Source organism: Stegodyphus dumicola, chromosome 5 (genome assembly GCF_044657685.1).
Source record: "Stegodyphus dumicola isolate Sdum_Otavi_A_Nest chromosome 5, ASM4465768v1".
Lineage (NCBI taxonomy): Eukaryota > Metazoa > Arthropoda > Arachnida > Araneae > Eresidae > Stegodyphus > Stegodyphus dumicola.
The window spans coordinates 63,525,417-63,550,014 of NC_140772.1; the positions used below are offsets into that span (position 1 = coordinate 63,525,417).

The window sequence follows — 24,598 nt, forward strand, 5'->3', positions numbered from 1 at the left end:
AATTTCTAATGCATGAAAACTCAAATATTAGTAAAATTTAAATCACTAAGAATTCTTTTCTCCTGCCTCCCATGTGAGAGATAAACACACATATGTTTGCTATTACCTGTTCTGTTCAGAAATAAATTGTATTACAAGAAATCCGTCTATTACCTTAAAATTAGTAATTAGGTCTATGTTTACATTTGAGGGAATTACATACCGTGTGGTCTATAAATTACATTTCCAAGAGAAAGATGTCCAGTATGTTTCTGAATACTACAATGAGAAAACTGAGAAAAAAATATAAGTTCCATTAAAACAAGTTGATTGAAAGAAAATGCTATTCCTTCAATTTTCAAAATGCAAATTAAGGTACTGCCAAATAAGGATGATTGGACAGTTGTGATTGAAGAAAATAACACATTTTTTCTCCAGATAAGCACAGAATTTCTTCCTTTTATTTCTGTATCAGTTGTTATCCATAAGGATCTCCAAGTACAAGCATATTTTAAAGATATTCCATAAACAAAAATTAGTAACTATGAACTCCTTTTTAAATTAATAATGTGCAGAGTCTCTGTTCATTGTTTAAAGAAGATGCAGAAAATAAGGGTAATTACAATGAAAACAGCTTTAAAAATTTATTATTCCTAATTCAAAGCATTCTCCACGAATCAGAAAAATATGCTCCTTGATTTAAAAAGAAAGTAATTCAGCTTTTATTTGAGCAACTATTATTACTCCTTTTGCACAAAAATAATAATAGGTATAGCTCTGATCTGTTAATATTATCAAGTTTGATATTTTTAATTTCTGAACATTGCTTTAAATTTTTGCAAAATAATGCATGTTACTTTGCCACATCTTTCTGCATTGAAAAGATTGTATTCTGAGTATAATGTTGATCCTCAAATGGAGCAAACTGCTGAAGATTTCTTGAATTATGCTAAAGGAAAAAAAAAAAAAAAAAAACACTTTTCAGACGAAAATGCTAAATATGTCACTTTACTGGTTGACAAAATTCATATTATGCCATTTTTAGATTTCAAAGGTGGTATATAATAAGAATGGCATATAATTTGTGAAAATGCTGCTCATTGTGCTTGTGTTTTTATGCTGCAGAGTATTAAATCTTCATATTAAGATGTTATACGTACTGTCCCAAATAACTGGCTTAACAAAAATAATTTAGAGAACACATTTATTTTCCCAGACTTTCCTACAACATCAGGAACAAAATCTGCAGAAATTTTAAAACCAGCATCTTTATTGTACTTGAGGAAATTTCAAGAAATTGAATATGGCAGTATTATGAAATATGCTTCTAGTCTGAATACTAAAGTCATTGTATCTGAATTATCCAAGAAGACAAAAAGTTAAATCAGCTCTTCAGTTGTTGAATTTGAAAATGACTGAAGGTGGTCTTTGCATTGCTAGTCCTTATTATGATATTCAAGACTTGGAACAAAACTGCTGAATACATTCAATTGTAAATTGTAAGCACTTAGTGGCACATAGTTAATGTAAAATCTTTGTATCAGAGTGAACATACACTCCAGGTTTTTCAGGAACCAATTACACATTTGGTAGAAGATCAAAGAATTAAATTTTTAAATATGTTCTTGGGTTGGTTATAGAAAAGGGAAATCAGCAAAATGGATACCAGTTGTTATACAAAAGAAACTCACCCTGTATTAAAGTATCCGTTTCTCTGATTTCCCATTTCTCTACCAGCTTAAGTATTCTGTAGCCATGAAAAATATTTGCCATCTGAGGCATGTGAAAATGAACACTCGTCTAACAGACTTCTTAAACTGCCTATGCATGTGGCCACTAATATATTCCTTAAGAATTACTGTAAAAATAAATGGGTCATTGTCCAAACAAGGAGGAATGAAAACAAAAATTAAACTTTTTAATGATAAAAAAAGGATAAATTTAAATTTTCTTTTGAGAAAATTCATTTTTATTCATTGCATAAAAATTTAACTGCAACAGTACAAAATACAAATGCAAGTTACAGCACAAAACATTATTAAAAAATTTTTATTTAACGTTAATTTATATAAAAAATCTACAACTGAATGTAATAAAAATAAGCATGTTTTGAGAATGATATTAAACAACATGGTTAAAATGACAGCAGAAGAAAATTTATTTAAAAAACTGTGAATTTCATTACGAGAAGAAGGAAAGATGGACCGTTAATGCAAGGACATCCAGAATCCTATTATGTCATAGCACTTTTCCTGACTTAATTAGGCTCTACCATGTATGGTACCGAGGACCTGAAATCTCAGCTAACACCTTGGTATTCATAAAAAAGAAAGAAAGAACTGGAATACAAGTTGTGTGCATATGTGTACATAAAATTACTCTTCAATAGAAACTATTTTGCTTATAAATTTGCACTGCTGAAATTTAAAAGCTTCTAATTTCCTTTAAATATATTTCCATACATCCTTCCTGTATATCTATTATGCAGTTAAGTGACCTGAATATTATTAGTATGGGAGAATCTAGTTACTTGTTTTAGGTCAACATCACCTTAAAGTGTTACTTTAATTGTAAACATATAAGAGCATACAAAAATTTATAATTTATAGTGTACTTTTGTACATATGAGTATGTTTCCAAAATTATATTCGAGAATGAATTGAAAATATGCATTTTCATCTCTCTCTCTCTATATATATATATATATATCAGTATATATATATAACATCACCTTAAAGTGTTACTTTAATTGTAAACATATAAGAGCATACAAAAATTAATAATTTATAGTGTACTTTTGTACATGTGAATACGTTTTCCAAAATTATATTCGAGAATGAATTGAAAATATGCATTTTCATATCTCTCTCTCTATATATATATATATACATCATTAGAAGAAACCATTCATTTAGTAAAGCTCTAAAAATGTATATACTTTTACTGCAGGAAGTAAATGACCAATGGCAATTGTCTGCTGCCAATTTGTGACATCATGATCACGTAGTTGGGCTTCTGTTTAAAAAGGTATTGCCAGTACTCACATTGCCATCACTTGATGCTATCAAAGTTCTCAATTTCAGATAAGATGTATGTATAAATTCTGCTTATAAATTTGTTACTTAATTGTCATTTTATTGCCATTGTAATTTTACGACCATTTTATTGTTTTGTATTATTTAAATCATAAATTCATTTTATTATTTATTTTATTCCTCTCATAATTTTACTGTTTTCATTCTTTAAATCATAAAATTCTCATATCAAACTACCACAATCTGAAACTTTTTATTCATGTTATCCTAGAGATGATTAAACTATGATAAACACTTCAGGAATTTTTAAATTTCCTTGAACAGTATATGCTAAATTTGAGTGTTAATAGATTAACATTAAAAAGTCAAAAGTAATAAACCAAAATCCTGAGAATATAAGAAAATAACATAGTACATTAAACAGCAAATATTTTTATTGTACTACTTTTTTGAGAGAACTTCTAGCATATATATATATATACACACAGTAGGCACACTGGACTTGTGCTGTAGACGATAAGTCAATCAGCAGCAATTTTATGAAACCAACTGAAGCACTGTAAGACACTTGGAATGGGATAGTACAGCCATGGACAAATTATCATAGGTTTATTGCTAATTTTTGTAGAGAAATAAAATTACAATGCTCTGATCGGGCATACCTCATTAAGGCTATTCTTTTCTTTATTTATGCAATTAATAAATAAACATAAAAATTTTATTAGTGCAAAATGCCTTTTTTGTAGACATCACAGAACACATTCAAATGAAAGGGAAAAATCTCACACAGTTACTAAAACATAATTCTAACTATTCTAAAACTAAAATTTTAAAGCACACAAATTTATCATACAAGAATTTTTTCTGAAAAAACTTCATCCATATGAAAAACATAAAATACTACAACAACTTCAAAATTCCTCTTAAATTAACATTTTTCTCCTCCAAAACATGGATTTTTTCAATAATGATTATTTGCTATATTTATAGTACCATTTTTTAATTCAGTTTAAATAAATGAAGAGTAACTGAAAGTTGATATTTATTACACAAAGGAAAAATAACATCAAAATTCATGACACTTAAAATGTGTAAAGTTTAGTACTTTACCCCCCCCAAAAGCGTCCAACTCGCATATTATGTTCTGAATTAAAAGTTGAAAGGATGGATCTATATCATACAGTTATAATGTAAAGCGTTTTAACAATTTGTATCTGAAGAATCTCACGAGTTAAAAAATTTCATGTCTAGAATGTAAAATTGTCTCTTTCATGAATTGTCATATTAAAAAAAATTAAATTATCAAATATATCTTATTCTGGATGAGGTATGCCTAGAAGAAGGGATTAATTTTTTGGAATTTCCTTATTAAAAATAAATTTTAATACGTACTTTTATAGCCATATCCATATTTTATATTAGACACAATAAACTACCCATCTAGTGATATATGGAATTAGAACTTTTATAACAACTTAAAAAATGTATGAAACTATTTATAAGCTTTATGAAAATTACCCCCCAAAATAAAAATTATTATTACACAATATTAACGATAACTTCAGTTTAATTACTTTTGCTTTAATCTTGCAACTTAAAAAGCACTTATAAAATAAAAATGTAATTATACTGAACAAAAAAGAACACTTACATTTTTTAATTGATTGTAAATGATGCATGTTCTAAAAATTAAGGGAAAAAATCATTGATTAAATTAAAAACCAGATTTTTGCAGTTCAAATTTATTTAATGACCCACCCAAAAAAGAAAATATTTAAGTAACACTAAAAATAAAAAATAGTAGTATTTAATAATAAAAATCCTGATAATTAATTAGGTTTCCAAATTAAACAGCAGTGATTTAAACTAAACATTCCGCAAACAAAATAAATCAATAATAGTGAAAAAATGCATACATCTAATAAAATTAGAAAACCAACAAAGTTATGCAAATCACTTTTATAACAAAATTTACAAGAAATAAAATCCATTCTAATTTGTCCAAGACATGTGCAACTGATACAATAATATTCAATAATGGAACATGCCCATACTTTCCAATATACAAGAGAGATAAAGCAGTATGTTGGTTCCTGAGTTTAAAATTTGGCATACACAACTTAAGTGATAGTGGAGAAACAACTGAACACATATACAAATAACAAACTTGGGAAGGGGGAAGGCCTGGCCGACTGGATACTTGTTTCTAGGTAGAACTTTGCAGCTCATTCATAATAATACAGAATATCACAAGTTCTTCTGGTGTAAAGACTGAAGAATATGCCTTTTTTCCTAGAAAAATGTTCCATTTTTTTTTTTTTTTTAATCCTCAAACATGCCTATTATTTGGCACCACAGAACTAGAAGAATCAGTTAAAAAGTAGAATGACTTGGCTTTTGGCTTCCATTATTTTGCTTTGCCTTTAACCAATCAACAAATTCATCAAGTAGAACAGGCCCTAAATGACAAAAGATATGAATAAATAAAAATTCTTATCAAAACTCTAAAAAAGATTTTTATAAACAAATACAGAAATTACAAAATAAAGTAATTCTCCCTTCTCTGAACTTAATATCATATTCATTTAAAGAACATTAAAAACAACAGTTCATTTAAAATTGTTATAATTGAAAAATGCATTATCTTGGGGATTAACATAATAACTCACAGAAAGCATCAATCTGCTTATATTAAAAATATCTATGGGCAAAAAATACAAGTATAATTTAACATTTTACTATGTTATACTTTTAATATTATAAAACTGAAACATAAACAGCTGCCCTCCCATATATATATAAATGCACTGAAAATGATTCTTCCATTATTTTAAGTTCATACAAAGCAAATTCTTATTTCAAAATATCATCACATTCAGCAAGTTTCAAAATAAAAACTTCTGTGAATTGCCAGTGTGTCACAATACCTGGCAGCATTCACCGCTGCTTTCCTAGCAAGGAAATCAACAGGCAGCATAACCTTGGTGTAGTCCCATAAGATTATCTCTATGACTTTGTGAAAGGAGCAGCTTTGAATTTCTAGGAACATGGTGATGGATGATAGATGCTTCTACAATAAAGATATTTGGTTCTGATAGCGTTTGTTCATACTTCTGTATGGGAAAATTAAGCACTTTTAAGAACCATCAATTAAAAAAATTAAGGCTCTGTCAAGCAAATAGAAACTGAATAAATAAAGCAATTATCTACACCCAAATTTTACTTTTGCAACTTCCCTTTTCTAATCTGTGAGAATAAAATAAATCTGTAAGTAGGGTGCATTATTAATATACATAATCTAATATTTAACTTATAAAACAAATTCAAGAAAAAAATTAACTTCATAATTTTTTTCAAATACTGAGCATTAAATTAAGAATTTCTTGGAACATTTATATTTTACACAGCTCCACATATTTTAAAAATTAGTGGCTTATCATTTAAATTTTACTATCAGCTATATAATTGTTTCTTTCTTTTATGCCTCACTTTGTCACATAGTCGCTCAATCCAGAGGTATATGCAGTTTCATGTCAAGAGCCATAAGTTAAATTGTGAAGTAATCAGCATGGCTCATAACAGAAGCTTGATAATCAGCATGACTCATAACAGAAGTTTGGTTACAGCCACTGTAGCTGCTTGTTAAACAGAAATCAGAACAATATAAACAGCTGACACTGGTAGGGTTGCAAGTCTTGAAAGTTAACTGCTTAGTCTTACCCAATTAGTGTTGTAGCTTTGTGTAGATTTACTGAAGTTATAACCCAGTTAATATACAACATTTAATATAAAGTTCCAATAAACCACTGAAGCACCAGAGATGATAGGTTGCTCTGTATTATTTTAAGTCTCATTAGTTGTAAGGATAAAGCTTTAGATAAATTTTTACATTTTTGTATTGTATGTATTGTATCTTGCATTTATAATAAGGATTAAGGAAAGGAGAGAACTACATACTAACATCTAAGGGAGAGCAGTTAGTTACAACTAATTAAACTACGCAGTTAGATACCTTAGTCATAACCATAGATTTATGTGGTTACAATTACATTTCTTTTAATTTCTAAAAAATATCCATTAAAAAGCACTAAACATTTTGTAGCTGTTAGAATTTATGATATTGATTATAAAATGATGCACTAAAATCTATAAAAAAATATGTTCTGTAACAACAAATAACAAAATGTTTATGCGCCTTTTTAATTCGAAAATCTGCCAAATATTTTAACAAATTTACACCAATCTCCTTCTCATTAGCATCTTTTCTAAAATCAATGTTTCCACAAGTCATTGCTTCATCACCGAACTTGTTAGTGTTTTAACAATGCATCTTTGAAGAATAATTTTCTGGCAGAATTTTTAGAATTCAGTGAAGCACCAAGCAACAACAACAACAACAACAACAACAAAAAAAAAAAAAAAAAAAAATTAGGGTAACAGTTTCAGAATTCAGGGTAGGCGCTGAGGTATCTGTGGTGCACTGAGACATACAAGATGAATCTTTTAATAAATTGTCACTTTTCAATTTCCTTATTTGCCTTGCTTCAGTGCTTGTCTCTACAGATAAGAAAATAAAGGAAAGATAAACATGCCAGATGAAAAACTTCTGAGATCAAAAGAAGAAACTGCAAGAAACTGTGTTTTCACTGTTCTTCTAAAAATTCTATAAAATACATCCATTATGTGTTAATACTGTTCGGTGTCTGAAAGAGTATTGCTTGGCAGCATTGTTTTACGCCAAGCAGAGTTTGGCTTTAGTGTAACCCTAAAGTTATTTCGTTTTTGCTTTATTAGTATGAATGATTTCTGACTTGATGTAAGAGCATATGGTTGCTCGCTTTAGCTAAGTTACATAGGTAACTATAAGCACATGCGTGTGCTAGTATTCAATAATGTTGTTTTTGTTAAAATAAAATTGTTATTGTTAATATTAGAGTCCACTTACTGAAGTTAAGTATCATTAAATAAGTTCGAGCTATCTTCGGCAAGAACAGTTTGGTCTCACGTTAGCCGGAGAAGAAAATGGCTACTAATATTGTTTCATTGAATCGCCAACGCGGCGTAGTGAAAACGAAACTCGGAGCTTTGATAAAATTCCTTGATGAGTATAAAATGGAGGAGAATAAACTGAACCATGATGTTATTATGAAGACTAAATTGGATTCTTTGTTGGAATTAAAATCTCGGGTTAAACAACTCATAGTGGAATATACCAATTTGCCAGAGGAAATTGACTTGAAAGATAATCTAAGCATTACACAAGAATTGGAAGAAAGCATCGAAGAGTTCGAAGTAAGATTTAGAATTTTTCTTTCTAATTGTGAAACAAATAATAAAGATAAATTTGAAACCAAAACTGTTTCTAAATCAAATTTTAAACTGCCTGATTTACCTCTTCCTCAATTTTATGGTAAATATAAAGATTTTAAAAATTTTAAAGTGCAATTTATGTCTATGATTGGTAATAATAATAATTTAAATGATACTGAGAAACTGTTTTATTTGAAAGCATCACTTAAAGGTGAAGCAAAAATGTTAGAATCATGTCAGGATACATTTGAGTCGCTATTTTCTGCACTTGAAAGCAGATATGAAAACAAAAGAGCAGTAGTTGATGCCTTTATCAATAATTTGTTGAAATTTGAAAAAATTAATGATTCACCTTCTCAGTTGAGATCACTGGTAGATAATGTTAAAAGATGTTTGAGATCTTTAAGTGTATTAGAATTTGATAGAAATAATTTATCTGATGTTTTGATATTAAATATTTTATTGCATAAATTAGATAGAGAATCTAGAAATACGATGAACGAATTCCTTTTAGAGCCGTGCTTGATTCAGCTTCGACTTGTAATTTTTGTACTGTAGGTGTTATGAACTCATTAGGAATAAAAAAAGAACGAGCATTTATTCCAGTTAGTGGAATAGGCAACACTACTTTGAATGTTAAATCGCAAATAAAGATGCGTTTATCGAACTTAGAAAAGGAAAATGAATGGGAAATAGAGTTATTAGTTGTTCCCAAAATAACTGACATGACGCCATCGAAATCTATTGATATTTCGAAATTAAATATTCCGAAAGGAATAAAGTTAGCTGATGATGAATTTTTCAAGGCAAAAAAGGTAGATTTATTATTAGGTGCGGAATTATTTTTTGAATTTTTAAAAACAGATAAAATACGTTTAAAAGATAATGAGTTACTTCTTCAAAACAGCTGCTTCGGCTTTTTAGTTTCTGGAAGCATTAGAATTCCAAATGTAAAAAATTATGACTTAAATTATTGTTTTTTGTCAATAGAGATTAATTCGTTAAATAACTTAGTAAAGTCATTCTGGGAAGTTGAAGAAGTAAATGAAACTAAATCTACAGTTAATTCTGAATTAAATTATTGCAACGAACTTTTTAAAAACTCATTTTACCGGCATGCGGATGGAAGATATGTGGTTAAAATGCCGTTCAAGCCAGATATTGGTGAAAACATACAATTAGGGGATTCAAAGGAAATCGCTGAAAAAAGACTGAATCAGTTGTGGAAACGTTTGTCGAGTGATTCTGTAATGAAAGAACTTTATGTTTCATTTTTAAGGGAATATGAATCATTAAATCATATGGAGAGGATGGAAGACTATTCTGAAACTGAAGGAGGATATTTTCTTCCTCATCATGGCGTGCTGAAACCTGATAGTAAAACAACAAAGTTACGCGTTGTGTTCGACGCGAGTGCCAAAACTACTAACGGTTGTTCATTGAACGACATATTATGTAAAGGTGGAATGATTCAAGAGGAACTTTTTTCCATCATGATACGGTTTAGAAAGCATATTTATGCATTTACTGCCGATATTGAGAAGATGTTTCGACAAATTGAAATATTGCCATCGCAGACCAAATATCAGAAAATACTTTGGAAGGAAGATGAAGATAAGCCTATAGCTCAAAACAGACTCAAAACGGTAACTTATGGCACAGCATGCGCTCCATATTTGGCACAAAGGACTCTTCAACAGTTAGCGAATGATGAAAAAAAGGATTTTCCTGTAGCATCGAAAGTGGTCTTGGAAGATTTCTATGTAGACGACTGTCTTACTGGATCTTCGAATTTGAAGGAATGCATTCAGCTCCAGAAAGATTTGACAGAATTGCTCCAAAAAGGAGGAATGAAGCTACACAAGTGGTGTACTAGTTTTGATTCTCAGAACTCTGATTTACAGAATTTTTCATTTGATCGTAATAGTAATACAACTGTGAAGACGTTAGGTATGTTGTGGAATAATAAGAAGGATACATTGCAATATAAAGTTACTGTTAATGAAAAGCCTGATGTTACGAAGAGAGATGTTTTAACTCAAATAGCGAGATTATATGATCCTTTAGGCCTACTCGGTCCTATTATTAGCAAGGCAAAGATATTCATGCAAGCACTTTGGTTGCTTAAGCTAGACTGGGCGGAACAGTTACCACCACCTCTTGCCAATGAATGGAATGTGCTTATTAAAACTCTTCAGAGTATAGAAAATATACAAGTACCTCGTTGCATTTTAAAAGAGACCTTTTCAATGCTCATTTTACAGGGATTTGCGGATGCCTCCGAGAAGGCATTTGGGGCAGTGATATATCTTCAAAGCATTACAAGCCCTGGTGAATATTGTAGTAAACTTCTTTGTAGCAAATCTCGTGTAGCACCAATCAAGACTATGACTATTCCTAGATTAGAACTATCAGCATGTCTACTCCTGTCCAAACTTATGCAAAAGGTTTTAGAAGCTTTGAAACTCAAAATTGATGACGTTAAGCTCTGGTCAGATTCAAGCATTGCTTTAGCCTGGATCAATACATCACCGCATCTTTTGAAAACCTTTGTGAGTAATAGAGTCTCACAAATTCAACAACTTACTTCTAACTATCAGTGGGGACATGTGTCTTCAGAAATGAACCCAGCCGACATCATTTCCAGAGGATCAGATGCTACAACTCTTGGATCTAACAAGCTGTGGTGGAAAGGTCCTGATTTTTTAAACAAGGACAATTTTCAAGATAAAAATGGACTTAGTGATGAGCTTTATTCTTCAGAACTGAAACCAGTTACGACTGCCTTGTTGACTTTAAAAACTGATTCATTCTTTGATGACTTCCTAAAAATAACTAATGATTTCTTGAAACTAATACGAATTCTTAGTTTACTTTTCAGATTTATCTACAACTGTAGGAACACAAGTGAGAAACGAACAGGTAGTATTAGTATAGATGAAATGGAGCTGTCAAGGAATACACTCCTTAAATATGTCCAAGGTAGGTATTTTGCAGAAGAAATTTCTTTGTTGCAGAAAGGTCTACAGATAACATCAAGGAGTAAGTTAAAATATTTTGATCCCTTCTTAGATGAAAAAGGTCTGTTAAGGGTAGGTGGTAGGATAAAGAATTCTAATTTAAGTTATAGTCAAAGACATCCCATTATTTTGCCTGCCAAGAATAAGTTAACTGAACTTATATTTATTTATTTTCATGAAAAGGATTTTCATAATGGTCCACAATCACTATTAAATTCAATTAGACAAATTTATTGGCCCATTAATGGCAGGAATATAGCTAGAAAGATAGTCCAAAGCTGCATAATTTGCTTTAAGGCAAAACCAATAATTTCTCAACAACTAATGGGAGAATTACCTAAAGAGAGAATTAATATTAACTTTACATTTAATTGTTGTGCTATTGATTACTGCGGCCCATTTTTGATAAAGTACAAAGGGCAACGCAAGGGTAACTATCATAAGATATATGTTTGTATTTTTGTTTGTATGGTGACAAAAGCAATTCATCTAGAGATTGCCAATGACTTAACCACAGAAGCATTCATTGCTTGTCTGAAGAAGTTCTTTGCCCGACGAGGTAAACCAAAAAAAATATTTAGTGACAATGCAAAAAACTTTGTTAGTGCAAATACAAAAATAAAAAAATTAATGAGTATTTTTCTAAAGCAGAATGGAACTTTAGCTAACTTTCTAGCCGAGGAAGTTATACAATGGAAGTTTATACCCCCAAGAGCACCAAATTTTAATGGTCTATCTGAAGCAGGAGTAAAATCCTTTAAATTTCATTTTAAACAAACAGTAGGAAATTCAGTATTAACCTACGAAGAATTTTTGACAGTAACAGTTCAAGTAGAGGGAATCTTAAATTCTCGCCCTCTTACACCGTTAACTTCTAATATTGATAATTTAAATGTTTTGACCCCTGGTCATTTCCTTATAGGTCGACCGATCAATTCAATAATTGAACCCAATTTAACAGAAGTAGATAATAACAGACTTAGTTTATGGCAAAAAACTACAAAAATGGTACAAAATATATGGAAGAACTGGACTAATAATTACTTGAGCACTTTGATTCAAAGAAATAAATGGATGATTGCTAAACAAAATATTAAAATAGGGGATATGGTAGTGATCAAGGAAGAAAATCTTCCTACCTGTAAATGGTTGTTAGGGAGAATTGTAGATGTGTTTTATGGGAAGGACAACCTTGTGTGAGTTGTCTCTGTCAAAACCAAAAATGGTATTTATAAACGAGCAGTTACTAAAATTGCTGTACTGCCAATTGAGAAATAATGTACGAATTTTTATGTTTATTTGAAGGTTTGAATTGTAATCCATCATATTTGTTCTTTTTACAGTGTAATTACTTGTATTATAATTTGTGCATTAATTTACATTGTATCATTTTGTATTGTATGAACATTTATTACTTTTTTGAATTTTACTTATTGTATTGAAATTAATATTTCAACGCCGGGTGGGATGTTCGGTGTCTGAAAGAGTATTGCTTGGCAGCATTGTTTTACGCCAAGCAGAGTTTGGCTTTAGTGTAACCCTAAAGTTATTTCGTTTTTGCTTTATTAGTATGAATGATTTCTGACTTGATGTAAGAGCATATGGTTGCTCGCTTTAGCTAAGTTACATAGGTAACTATAAGCACATGCGTGTGCTAGTATTCAATAATGTTGTTTTTGTTAAAATAAAATTGTTATTGTTAATATTACAGTCCACTTACTGAAGTTAAGTATCATTAAATAAGTTCGAGCTATCTTCGGCAAGAACAAATACGATGAAGATATTTTTCCTTTCATCACATTTTTCTGGAAATTGTAGGTGTATAATTCTTGCCTTTAAAATAACAATCTATAAATCTTGCCTTTACTGTGAAATAATATAAAATATATTGTAACAATACAATACAGAAATCTTCTTCCTAGGTATGAGGTCTGAAATCCAAAAGAAAAATTATTGCTATTAAATCTATAAGAACAAAACGCAAGAAGACTTTTGGGGGGGAAAATTCAGAAAACAAAAGTGTAAACTGAATTATCAAGAGAAAACTCTTACACATTTAAATATTCTAAAACACGCACATGGGGGAAAAAACTGAAAAATATACATAAAGACAACTGAAATTATATTTTAAATAACTTCAGTAGCAAGTAGCATTTTTGTTTTTTTCAGAAAATGTGTTTTATAGTATTTATTTCTTTGTTTATTTCTCAGATTCAAAATATTTCCAAGTCACCAAAATAGAAAGTAATGTCACTTTAAAATATGGCAGGAGGGGAAAAAACACTTTATTTTAATGTTATTTCTTAAATATAATTTTAATATACAGTCAAAAGTTGTTAATCCGGACTCGTCGGGATTTCGGCGATTCCGGATCATCGATTTTTCTGGATTATAGATCATAAGTTTAAATCTCGTAAGATGGCATGCAGAAATTCTAAAATAAAAAATATGAAACCTTAATTTATGAAATAAAGAACAATTATAATCTAAAGGGTATCAAAATTTACAAAAAAAAGCTTAATATTTATTTGTTTACTTTATTAAACATTTCTTTCAATGGAAGTTGTTTTAAGTTGCTTCGTTGTATGTGATATTACTTTCTCTTTAATTCTATAAACAGACACGATTTCTTGTTCAGTTACAAAGTTCCGCTGTTCAAGTCCCATTAATTGTTGTGCCGAGAATACCGACTAACTTGTTAATCGAAATTTTTCGTTTTCACTAACCTCTCTGTCACATTCTTCATGTCTTTATCCATTTTTTGCAGGAATTCCACTTTTTGTTTGATGGACATCGAAACATACTTTTGTTTTGTACGATCCTTTGGGAGCTCCAGAAACGGAAATTCTATTTGACATAATTGAAAGTTCAAGTTTACTTTTATAAAATTGCTCTTACAGTCTGCAAAAAATAATAAACCGGATCCAATTCGAAGATTAAGAAACAACGCAATCATCAACATTAACTGAAATAGATAATTAGATAATTTTAGATTATACCGTCCGTTATACATAAAACGCGCACGCGTAAACGCCTATGCGCATGTGTCAATGCGGTGCATGCGCAGAAAGTTTTTAGCTTTGAGGTCTGGATTATGGGTGTCCGAATTAACGACTTTTGACTGTATTATCATTATTTCTATGATATTTATCAATGTTGTACAAAAAATCGTCAAAGTTTCACAAATCTTTGAATAAAAGATTTTGCACCTAAGCTGATCTCGAAATTGCCAAAATGTTGGTGAGTCAAAATGTTGATGAGCCAAAATGTTGATGAAATTTAGTACCACATAATTTCAAAATAAATCAAATGTTAAGCCATCAAATACATATTTGTCAATGCATCGCCACAAAATATTCCAACATATTATAACAGGCAATTTAGCAATAGTTCAAAACCAACATTTAAGAATTTTAATGGAAAAAAGTACCAAATTTAGACCAGTACTAAAAATTAACAAACATCACAGATTTAAAAGTTTCGTAAAAAATATAATAGACGAATTTATAGTTAAAACTAGTTTCAAATTAAATATTCCAAATTCTACCTTTATGGCATGGAAACATGCAGTATTAGAAGAATTCAAGCAAAAAATTCGAAGAATTGAATTTAATAGCAATTTACAGTGGAATATTCTCATACCTCTTTTACAGGATTTAAAACAAAAGTTCATAATTACCAAAATTGACAAAGCCAATAATAACTTTAGCATAATATGAAAATTTTTTTATGTCTCATTAATTAATACTGAACTCAATAATGCCATTACTTACAAACTCACCAATCTACAAGAAAATGTTATTGCAAAAAAGCTAAAAGCATTTCATAAGAAACTGCAAATTTCACAACCATCTAACTACAATAGATTAGCAAATCTATATGCTCTCTCAAAATTTCATAAATCACCACTCAAATTTAGATTTATTGCTAATGGTACAAATAATTATAAAAAGAATACAGATTACATATTTGCAATTATACTTAAAAAATCTGTAATTTAATCCAACAACTCGTTAACAAACAACACAATTATAGTTGGATTACTTATAATAATGCTCCAGTTCTCAGCAGTTTTAAAAGTTTAACAATCAAGAACATTAACTCGTATGACTTTGAAAACCTTTATACTTCTCTACCATTAGAAGAAATTTTTACTAGTTTAATGCAACTCCCACAACTTTTTCCTGGCATACTTGACATCCTTTGTATTGAAAGATGGAATACTTATCTAAATTGTGCATTATTTAATAACTACATTAAATACAATAATAAGATCTTTCAGCAAGTTAGAGGAATTCCTATGGGAGCAAACAGTTCTACACAAACTTGTAACCTATTTCTTTTTACATTTGAATATAAATTCCAACTCAGTTTAAATAAAAATGAATTAAAGCTATTTGCTCATACTTTTAGATACATAGACGATATTATAACTTTCAATAATAATTCTACTTTTGAGCAATTCAAAATTTACCCAAATAGTTTAACACTTAATAAAATGAATACAAATCAAGATACTATTGAATTCCTAGACCTGCAAATTATTAAACACAGCAAAATTAAATTATTTGATAAAAGAAGGAATTTCCATTTTCCTACCATTAAACTAATTAATTGGAACTCTAATATCTCTAGAAAAGTAATAGAAAACACGTTTCATAGCCAAATTATCAGAATAAAAAATATATGTACTGAAAATGACGATTTAAAGGAAGAAATCATAAAACTAATTAATGTACAAGTTGATAACCATGTACCACCAAAATTTATTAATTTATATATTAAAAAGGCAGGCCTTTACTTTATAATTTTTTGGCTCTTTTGGATATGATAACATTACCTTAAACCTTAGCTAGAGGGTAATGAAGGATATAAAAGAGTAGAGAAATTATTTTAAATTTTTATTGTAAATATTTTGTAAATATGTATATTTAATCAATACTGGATTCTTTCCTTTTACTAATAAAGGGCCAACTCTTTTCAAAAGTCTCAATTATAGCCCGAATTGAGTGAAGATTTTAATCTTCTTCTAATTTTCCATACTTAAGCCAGTATTTAGTTAAGTTTTGATATACCAATTGAAATCAAGTTCATTAAACTTTTAATATTTTCTTTCATCAAATTTAAGTTTTATTTAACTTCCTAAAGGAATTTTTGAGAAATTTCTGGAAATTTTTAGAGGTTTTTTAAGGATTTCATTTCAAAATAATTTTGGGAAATTTTACTTTAAAACTTAACATTTCAGTTTTTCTTAATTACTTTAATTTTTTGCAATTTTCACACAAAATATCTTTCACTTAATTTTTTTAACAATTTTCACAATTTTTCAACAGAACACACATTTTAAATTACAAACAGTTTACATTTTTTTCACATACCACTTCACTTTAATTTCCTTCAAGCAAACTTACAGCTCTTGATTGGCTCAGTTACTTAACTCCCTAAATAATTGATGTTACTACCTTTAGGATTTTAAATTAATTTAATTTAATTTTTAATATTAATGTTTACAAAAATTTTTTTACTATAACAAAGATAGCAGCCTGACACTCAACTTTACCTACATAAGCGCAATCTATATAATTTGAAGAACACACTTACTTCTTCACAACACTTTTGCAGACCCCAACACTCATATAGTAGGAAAGTTAAAATTAAAACTTACTATTTACTTGCTTTACGTATTTTTTTTTTTTTTTTTTTATGTAGTATCTAAGTATTTTCTAAATATGAAATTATATTTTTAAATATATATTTGTTTTTTAAAAATTGTGAATTACTTCTTTTTGTTTCTTATTGGTTAATATGGATTATATATAGTTCTTTTATAGTTTCTTTTTATTGATATTCATATTCGTGTAGGGGAAGTTTCTGTAGACAAGGATTTCTAAAATACATTGGTTTCTAGATTTTTTTATTATTTTATAATAAATTAATTTTTAAAAAATTTAATTTTTTAAGAAAAAGTTTAATTCTTGACTTTACTTGCTTGCTACTCAAAAGACTTCATTAGTATTTTCCTTTTTGAACTTTAATTCTTAAATGTTAATTTCTAAGGGTACCACTTTATTGGAATTACTTTTGGTTTTGACTTTTACCCTTGCCTGCATGAATGACGAAACACGAATTGAATGATTGGAGAGTTAGGTTTGGAGGCAACTTCCCCTTGATAAGTCTGTCTCCTGCCTACTCTACGGTCATTCACATATGCATTTTTTAAAAAAATTGTTTAATTTAATTTAAATTTATTAAATTAGTAGATTTATTTTCATGGATAGATTTTACACTTGATTTGCTTATGCTTCTGAATTTAAATGATATTGTAGATTAGTTCAAGAATGAAATCTTTTACATGTTTGCACATTTTTTTAAAAAATTATTTTAAATTATTTTGGCTTTTTTCCTTTTTTTCAGAATTTAAATTTGCTTTTTTACTTTTATACATATTTGTTAAGAATTTAAATTAGTTTAAATTTAAATTTCATTCCTTGCAGCAATGGCGCAAAGAATATTTAATTAAATATGTATTTAAATTTAATTTTTTAATAAAATTCAATTTATTCCTAAAAAGTGATTTATACTCTAACTGGCAGTCATTAAAAAAAAACAGACAGAAATGTCAGATGAGTAAAATTAAGGACCTTCTGGCAGTTTTGGTGCAAATTAAGGACTTAAGACCAAAAATTATTTAAAAAAATATCTAAGAGCTTTTAGGCACGACTAACGACTTTTAGGCTAACGACTATACAAATTCTATTCTGAGGTGTAACATGATTTCCTGAAACAATACAATACAAGAATAGAACATCTTCGTCATCCAACCATATTAAATGTATGAGAGACAAGCCGATCCCCATGGATTTGAGAAAATATGTATGTTGCTTATGCACCAACATTTCCAGGAGTAAAATTACTTTGGAACGATACTGTGTGCAGCCCACTGAGAATATGGGCATTTTCACTAAGTCAAACATGATAATAATCTTGAATCAGAGCTCCAACAAGACAAACTCTGTCTTCTATGGCATATATCTTTGGCCAACCAAGTAACTGCTCATCTTGCACATCTGTTCTAGCTTCACTGAACTCGAAGCATTTAAACAAATTCATTTATGTGACAAGACATTAGCACAGTGCACTACAAGAAGTTGATAATTCATTTAAGTAGAGATGCTTACTTTAGATGCAGAAAACTTATCCCACTTCAATACCTGAAAATGTTTTTGATAGCAAAATCATCTTACAAACGATATTTCATTGTACAACATTTGACGCAACTTTCATCGTAGTGATGTAACACCATCTACAGGTGGTGCCTGAGTGCGTGTTCTTTTGCTACTCCTCAGATAGGAAATCGGGATAACAGTATAATTATTGTTCGTTACCTTATTTTTCAGATTAGCTTTATATAACCAGGTAATTTGCATTTAACTAAGAAGACATATAATGTATACTTTAAACCATGAGAGTTAAAATAAACTGTTGAACACAGACATATTTTTCAATCATTAATTAAAAGAATTCTCTCTTTTTTTTTAAATATATCATGATACAGAAATCTCATTAGATTACTGGGTTTTAATTAAAAAGAGAAAAAGAAAGAAATCCTCTTTTACATTCTGGTAAAGCTATTTAGAAAGATAAAATGTTCATTGTGAGGGGGTCGTTTTAGATAGGGTTATAAAAGAGTCCCGTATAGTGTAACAAGTATTTATTAACAGGTTTAAGTTACACACGGACATTACATTTAACTATAAGAAAATTACAGAGCAAGACTCTGGCACAACCTATCGAGTGGGAGCCTTGGCTTTTACTGAAGTACTTCTCTGGCTACTCACCAGAGGGCAGCCTTGTTGTCACAGTTAGTCCAACAGTTTATGTTAAAGGATTGGTTACATCATATATTAATCCTCAGCATGTCAGACAGCTGATTTTTAACACAGAACACCATGTTTAAGCAAAATGAAAGCATACTTACAAGCACCATCTTCATCATAATTCTTCAGATCTTGTTTAATGGTTCGACTGAATTCTAAAACATTACACCACTGATCTTTATTTATGACCTTGTACTTTGATTGCTATTTGAAGAGGAATGATTTACTTAATTTCACAAAACCTATTATTCAAATGCACATTAAAAAAAAAATTTTAAGGTTTTTTAAGAGGGTTCATGCAAACAGGCATTTTTTAAAAATTTAGGTAATGAATATCATAATATTAACAAAAATTGTTTCAAGAAAAAAAATTTTGTGTCAGATTTCAAAATTAAAAATAGTGACTTTAGAGCAGCTCATAGTTGACTTTTTGTTTTTCTTTCATAATGCTTATTTTGCTATTAGAAATGTTGTATTACTAGTCATGATGCATTGGGGGAAGAGAGGAATGAAAAAATCTTTAAAAATGTTATACTCTAATCTGCTTTAAAAAAATTAGCAAACTTTTACAGAGTAAATTTTAAATACTACCAATCAGGAAATATTATTTCTACCTCTAGGAACTGATGAAATGAGCCATATAATGGCCATATCCTTCCAAGAAGTAACTGAAGCATAGCTTTTGCAGTATCTATATCCATACTCCGTTGATCTTTATCCTGGTATTTAAAAAAGACATTAACAAAGAAATGTAATATTTATCATTCATGTGTTACACAAGATTCACACATAATATTTATTTAAGACCTTTTAAAAAACTGATTTACACACTTTATTTATCAATCGGATACACTTAAATTTTCTGTCCAAAACTAGACGATAATGAAAAATAGTTTCTCTTGCTCAAATATGAGGCTTCAAGAAGAAAACAGCATTAGAAAATAAATTACTTCTAAAGTTTTATAACTTGCAATTTCCAATTTTATTACATTTATTAAAAGCACAACATATTCATCACAATTTTTATATTACAGAATAAGCTACAGAAAATATAATTTATTTTACATCTGGCTTATCTTCAAATAACAGAATCTCTCGAAGAAAGCATTGCCTAGCTTTAGACATAACTTAAGGCATCATTATACTTAGTGCAACATAATTTTATATAGATAACCTTTCAGCTAAATCTTTGAAACATCAGGTAACAAATCAGTCAAAAGGATGAACAAGAATGTCAAGTTCCTACGATTCTCTTCCCCTAGACCTAATTAGAGAAGCTTTTATGCACAAATCATCACTAAAAGCAACTTTTGAGTCAGGAATAAAAAAAAGATACACAGAATAAGAGACAGCAGTAAAAAATAAAAAGTAATATAGCTTACAGAAAAAATAACTTTTATTAAATATACAAAATTAGTTTATTTTCAAAAAATTTTTGCTAAACTTTCATAGTTTTAATAAAATAACAGCCTTGAAATACAAAAAACCTAGAGTTTCTATGAGGATTTTACACAGTGCGGCGATGCCATTTCTAAAGAATTCCAAATTGACTTAAATTCACTTTATAATGCATAATTTAGGTTAATGAATTATTTATAATATGATTCTAATGTAAAATATATTAATGTTTAACTGAATATTTTAAATTTTTGTGCTCTTTAGCTAATTTTCTTACTTTTATACTGAAAAAAATCCAGAAGGAAGCTTTTATTTTATTTATTTAAGGAAGGAAAGCTTTTATTTATCAAATAACTTTTAAATATTATGAAAATAAAATTAATAATTAATGCAGCATGTACAACAAAATTAAACACTAAAATTAACATTGATTAAACATGCATCAAATCTTCCTCAAATGTCAACAACAGATTAACCTCCTGAGTGGTATGACTGCCATTACCTAGTCATGAGACTTTTTGTTGCTTGGCATACACTAGCTTATAATTTAAAATGTTTTGCTTTCATACTTTCTTTAACGGTGTAAATACCATTTTAATGAATAAAAAATTATGAAAAATGAAGACTAAAATAAATTATTACACAAATTTAGCAGATAAATGCTGTATAAATATAGCTTTATATGAGCAGATCCAAAACGCCATGCCAATCAGAGAGTTAAAACATTTTAGCTCAAATAAAATTTAATCCTTTAACTGCTTAAGACGTGTTTAAATGTTTTTGGAATTTCTTTAAAAATGCTTAAGCCGTCTTTACACGAATTTCAAATCGCACGAAAAATGCTTAAGACGTGTATACACGAAGCCCGAATTTCGTGAAGATTGCTTAAGACATGTTTAGACGACGCGATCTGGTCTTCCTTCCCCTACCTTTCTGCAGGCAGCTGTCAGTTGACACAAAGGTCTTAATAGGGTGTGAAGTCTCTTTGAAAAGAGCACTTTAGGAAAAAGTCCTTAGAGTGAAGCATCTTTGTCAGACAGCAGGTATGTATTATCTGTGTGCAGACTAAAAGTTTGCGAAAGAAGATAAATCGTTTTACAACTGTTTGCCTTGTGGTACTTTATACAAATGAAAGTCAAACAGGATCCGACGTTGTTATAGTACATTGCCGAATTTTAGTAGAAAAAATAAGAATTGTAACGGAGGACGCCTTTATGCCTATATGTTATAGAATCAAGTATTTTATTTTTGTATTGAAAAATGATTACAATTTCTGATTCGTCAGGAAAAAATATAAAATGTTGCAACCAGCTTTCTTGTTTGCCTTCGTATTTCAAATGCGTGTTATTATAATGGTATATTCTTTTTTTTTACATTCTTAAATGTTAAAACTGTGCTTTCAGCATGCCTGAGTTTTGTACTCGTATGTGTGGCTCTATGCTCCGTAGAAATGGCGAACTGACATATAAAAATTATATAAATGTTGAAAGGAAGATATTCTACTCGAAACTTCAACTAAATGGAATAAATGAATACGCCGAAGGAATTTCTAGAAATATTTGTTTTAAAAATTTTATTATTAAGATTTTAAATCCAAAATGTTTTGAAATCTAAAGAAAAAATATGCAATCCTTGAAACACTTTTGGAAAGAAATCTATCGATATAAAATCTCTTAAAATTAATGGAGTGTAAATGAATTAAAACAGTTAGTGTACGGAAGGGTTAGATATACTCCGCATAAAAAATTACAGTCAGAAGATAAATTATTTAAAGATATGAATTAATTACATTAAAAGAATTTAAAATAAATTAACATCTGTCCAAATGTCAATGCTAACAGCAATAGCACGAATGAAAGTTATTCTTTAAATTCCGAACTCATCCGTCGGTACGCAATGATTGTGTCTTTGCGATTACTTTTCTTATAGATACTACAAAAGGCCGCCAACGAAGTAGCGGTAAAATCATTGAATACTAATAGTTTGAAGCGGGTTCAAATCCTGACGAATGGATTGCCTGCATACCAGTTTTAGCGAATTTTTGCTGCTCATGTTTAATGTGAATATGAGCCAATTTTAGTTAGCTTTTCATGATGACGTGCCTTGACTACGAGTCCTCGCTCGGGTTATGTTTGGTTTGGCTCGTTAGATTATTAAGCACGTGAAGGCGATCTGTCTAAAGGAAGGTATGCTTTCGTGACAGATTTTCTAAGGGAAACAATCTCGCACTACAAAAAGTTAAAACCATAAAAACGCCCATGCAATCAGCTTGTTCACGGGGGTTTGAATGCAGGTCAAACTACCAGTATGTTAAGAGAAGCGATTTCAAGAATGTTTAATTATTTTATTTAGTTTGTCATAAGCTAAATAAAATAATTAAACATTCTTGAAATCTCTTCACATTACTGAAATGGATATAACTTCGAATTATACTATGTTACCACTTTTCCTCTAATATGAAATTTTGAACTTTTCCGTTATCGGACAGCCCACCAGCGACTGAGCGGAGTCTAACGGAACAACTGGTGGTTCTGTCCGGAGTTCGAATCCCGGCAAACGGGCTGGTTGCCAGGATGATATTCTTAGTTTTCCATATGTGTAACATGTATGCAAGCCAATTTCCGTTAGGCAGTCCTCGAACGAAGGCATCCTTCACCTTAGGCAAATAACCATCGAGTACTTTGCCATAATCAAATAAACCTTTATCCATAACATGCTTCAAATATTTTTATGTTGAAAAGTTTATGCGCCAAAGTTGGGCCCCATTGAATGAAGTATGTTGTTTATTTTTTCTTTGTTTTTTATAACAACAATGTTCTTGTTTTCAGAATCTGAATTATCAATACAATTCTTTTAATTTTTTTTTTTTTTTAATGAAAAATTAATTTAAGCGACAAATCTCTTACATTTAGAAAAATTTTCGATTTTCGAAACGAGTTGCTGTCAAAAGTGCATCTTCTCGTTGCTGCATACATTTATTTAAAGCAAACTGCTTAGCGCGTGTGCTTTTATATTTGAAAAGATTCAGAGAATTTTCAACAGGGAAATAAAGTTATTAATTTTACTGAATTTTGTGGATTCTTTGTGTTTTGAGGTAAAAGTCAAACCATCAGATATGTGACAACCTTAAAATAAGGGTATATATAATCAGGATTTTGCAGCCAGACATTCCCAGTGAAATACATTACAAAAAATTATCTATGTAGAATTAATGTATATTCCGTTTAGTATTTTAATTTATCAGTGTTATTACACATCAGCTTATCAGTGTAAGTTATATCGAGTTTTAGTTGTGTACGATATAAGAATTTTATTTGGTTTATATAAATTCGATTCGTTTAATAATATTATATTTATTAAATACTATTTATTAGGTTTCCAAATCTGTCAAATCAATGGCCTCCTGGCTAAGATATCTGATTATCGCTATTTCGACTCATATTCGAACCCAAACAAACGAACTGGTTGAATTTTGTGATTTTCCCCTATGTGTAACATGAACATGAGTACGTTTTACTTAGAAAGTCGTCCATGGAGACATTCATTGCCTTCAGCTGATAGGTCTCGTTTCCTTTGCCATACTCAAAAAATCTAAAAATTTTTCAAAAAGACTAACAGATGCATATAACAAAATAAAATTAAGTAAATGCATATAAAAAAACTGAAGTAAATGTATATAACGAAAAAAAAAATGAGGTAAAAACAAATTTTCAATACAGTAGTTTTTAAATTGTTTGTTTTCAAATTTTATTTCATTTTTATGTATGTACTAATATACAGTGTATGTGTGCGAAAGTGTGCTTGTTCGGCATATCCATATATATTAATTAAATAAATCTGATTTGAAAATGCATGCACTAACGCACTATTCTCGTAATTTGAAAAACACTAAAGTATTGTCTGAGAAAAATATTTATAAAGAAAATTAAATTTCGTCTCCTTACTCGGTGCTGTGTATAAAAATTAAATAAGCTTATTA

At 29.4% G+C, this 24,598-nt stretch overlaps 1 protein-coding gene across 8 annotated transcripts in view; it reads right to left on the bottom strand.

The window, feature by feature from the left end:
• Nucleotides 1–3,430: 3,430 nt before the first annotated feature.
• SCCRO4 (DCN1-like protein SCCRO4) overlaps nucleotides 3,431–24,598 on the bottom strand; it is a 72,299-nt gene continuing 51,131 nt past the window's right edge. For all 8 annotated transcript variants that reach the window (XM_085816721.1, XM_085816724.1, XM_085816719.1 and 5 more), the window contains 3 exons: nucleotides 19,836–19,940; nucleotides 19,323–19,425; nucleotides 3,431–5,473 (listed from right to left, as the gene is read on the bottom strand). In XM_085816721.1, coding sequence (XP_085672847.1) covers nucleotides 5,388–5,473; nucleotides 19,323–19,425; nucleotides 19,836–19,940 — 294 coding nt within the window. In that variant the 3' untranslated portion in view covers nucleotides 3,431–5,387. The remainder of the gene's footprint in view (nucleotides 5,474–19,322; nucleotides 19,426–19,835; nucleotides 19,941–24,598) is intronic.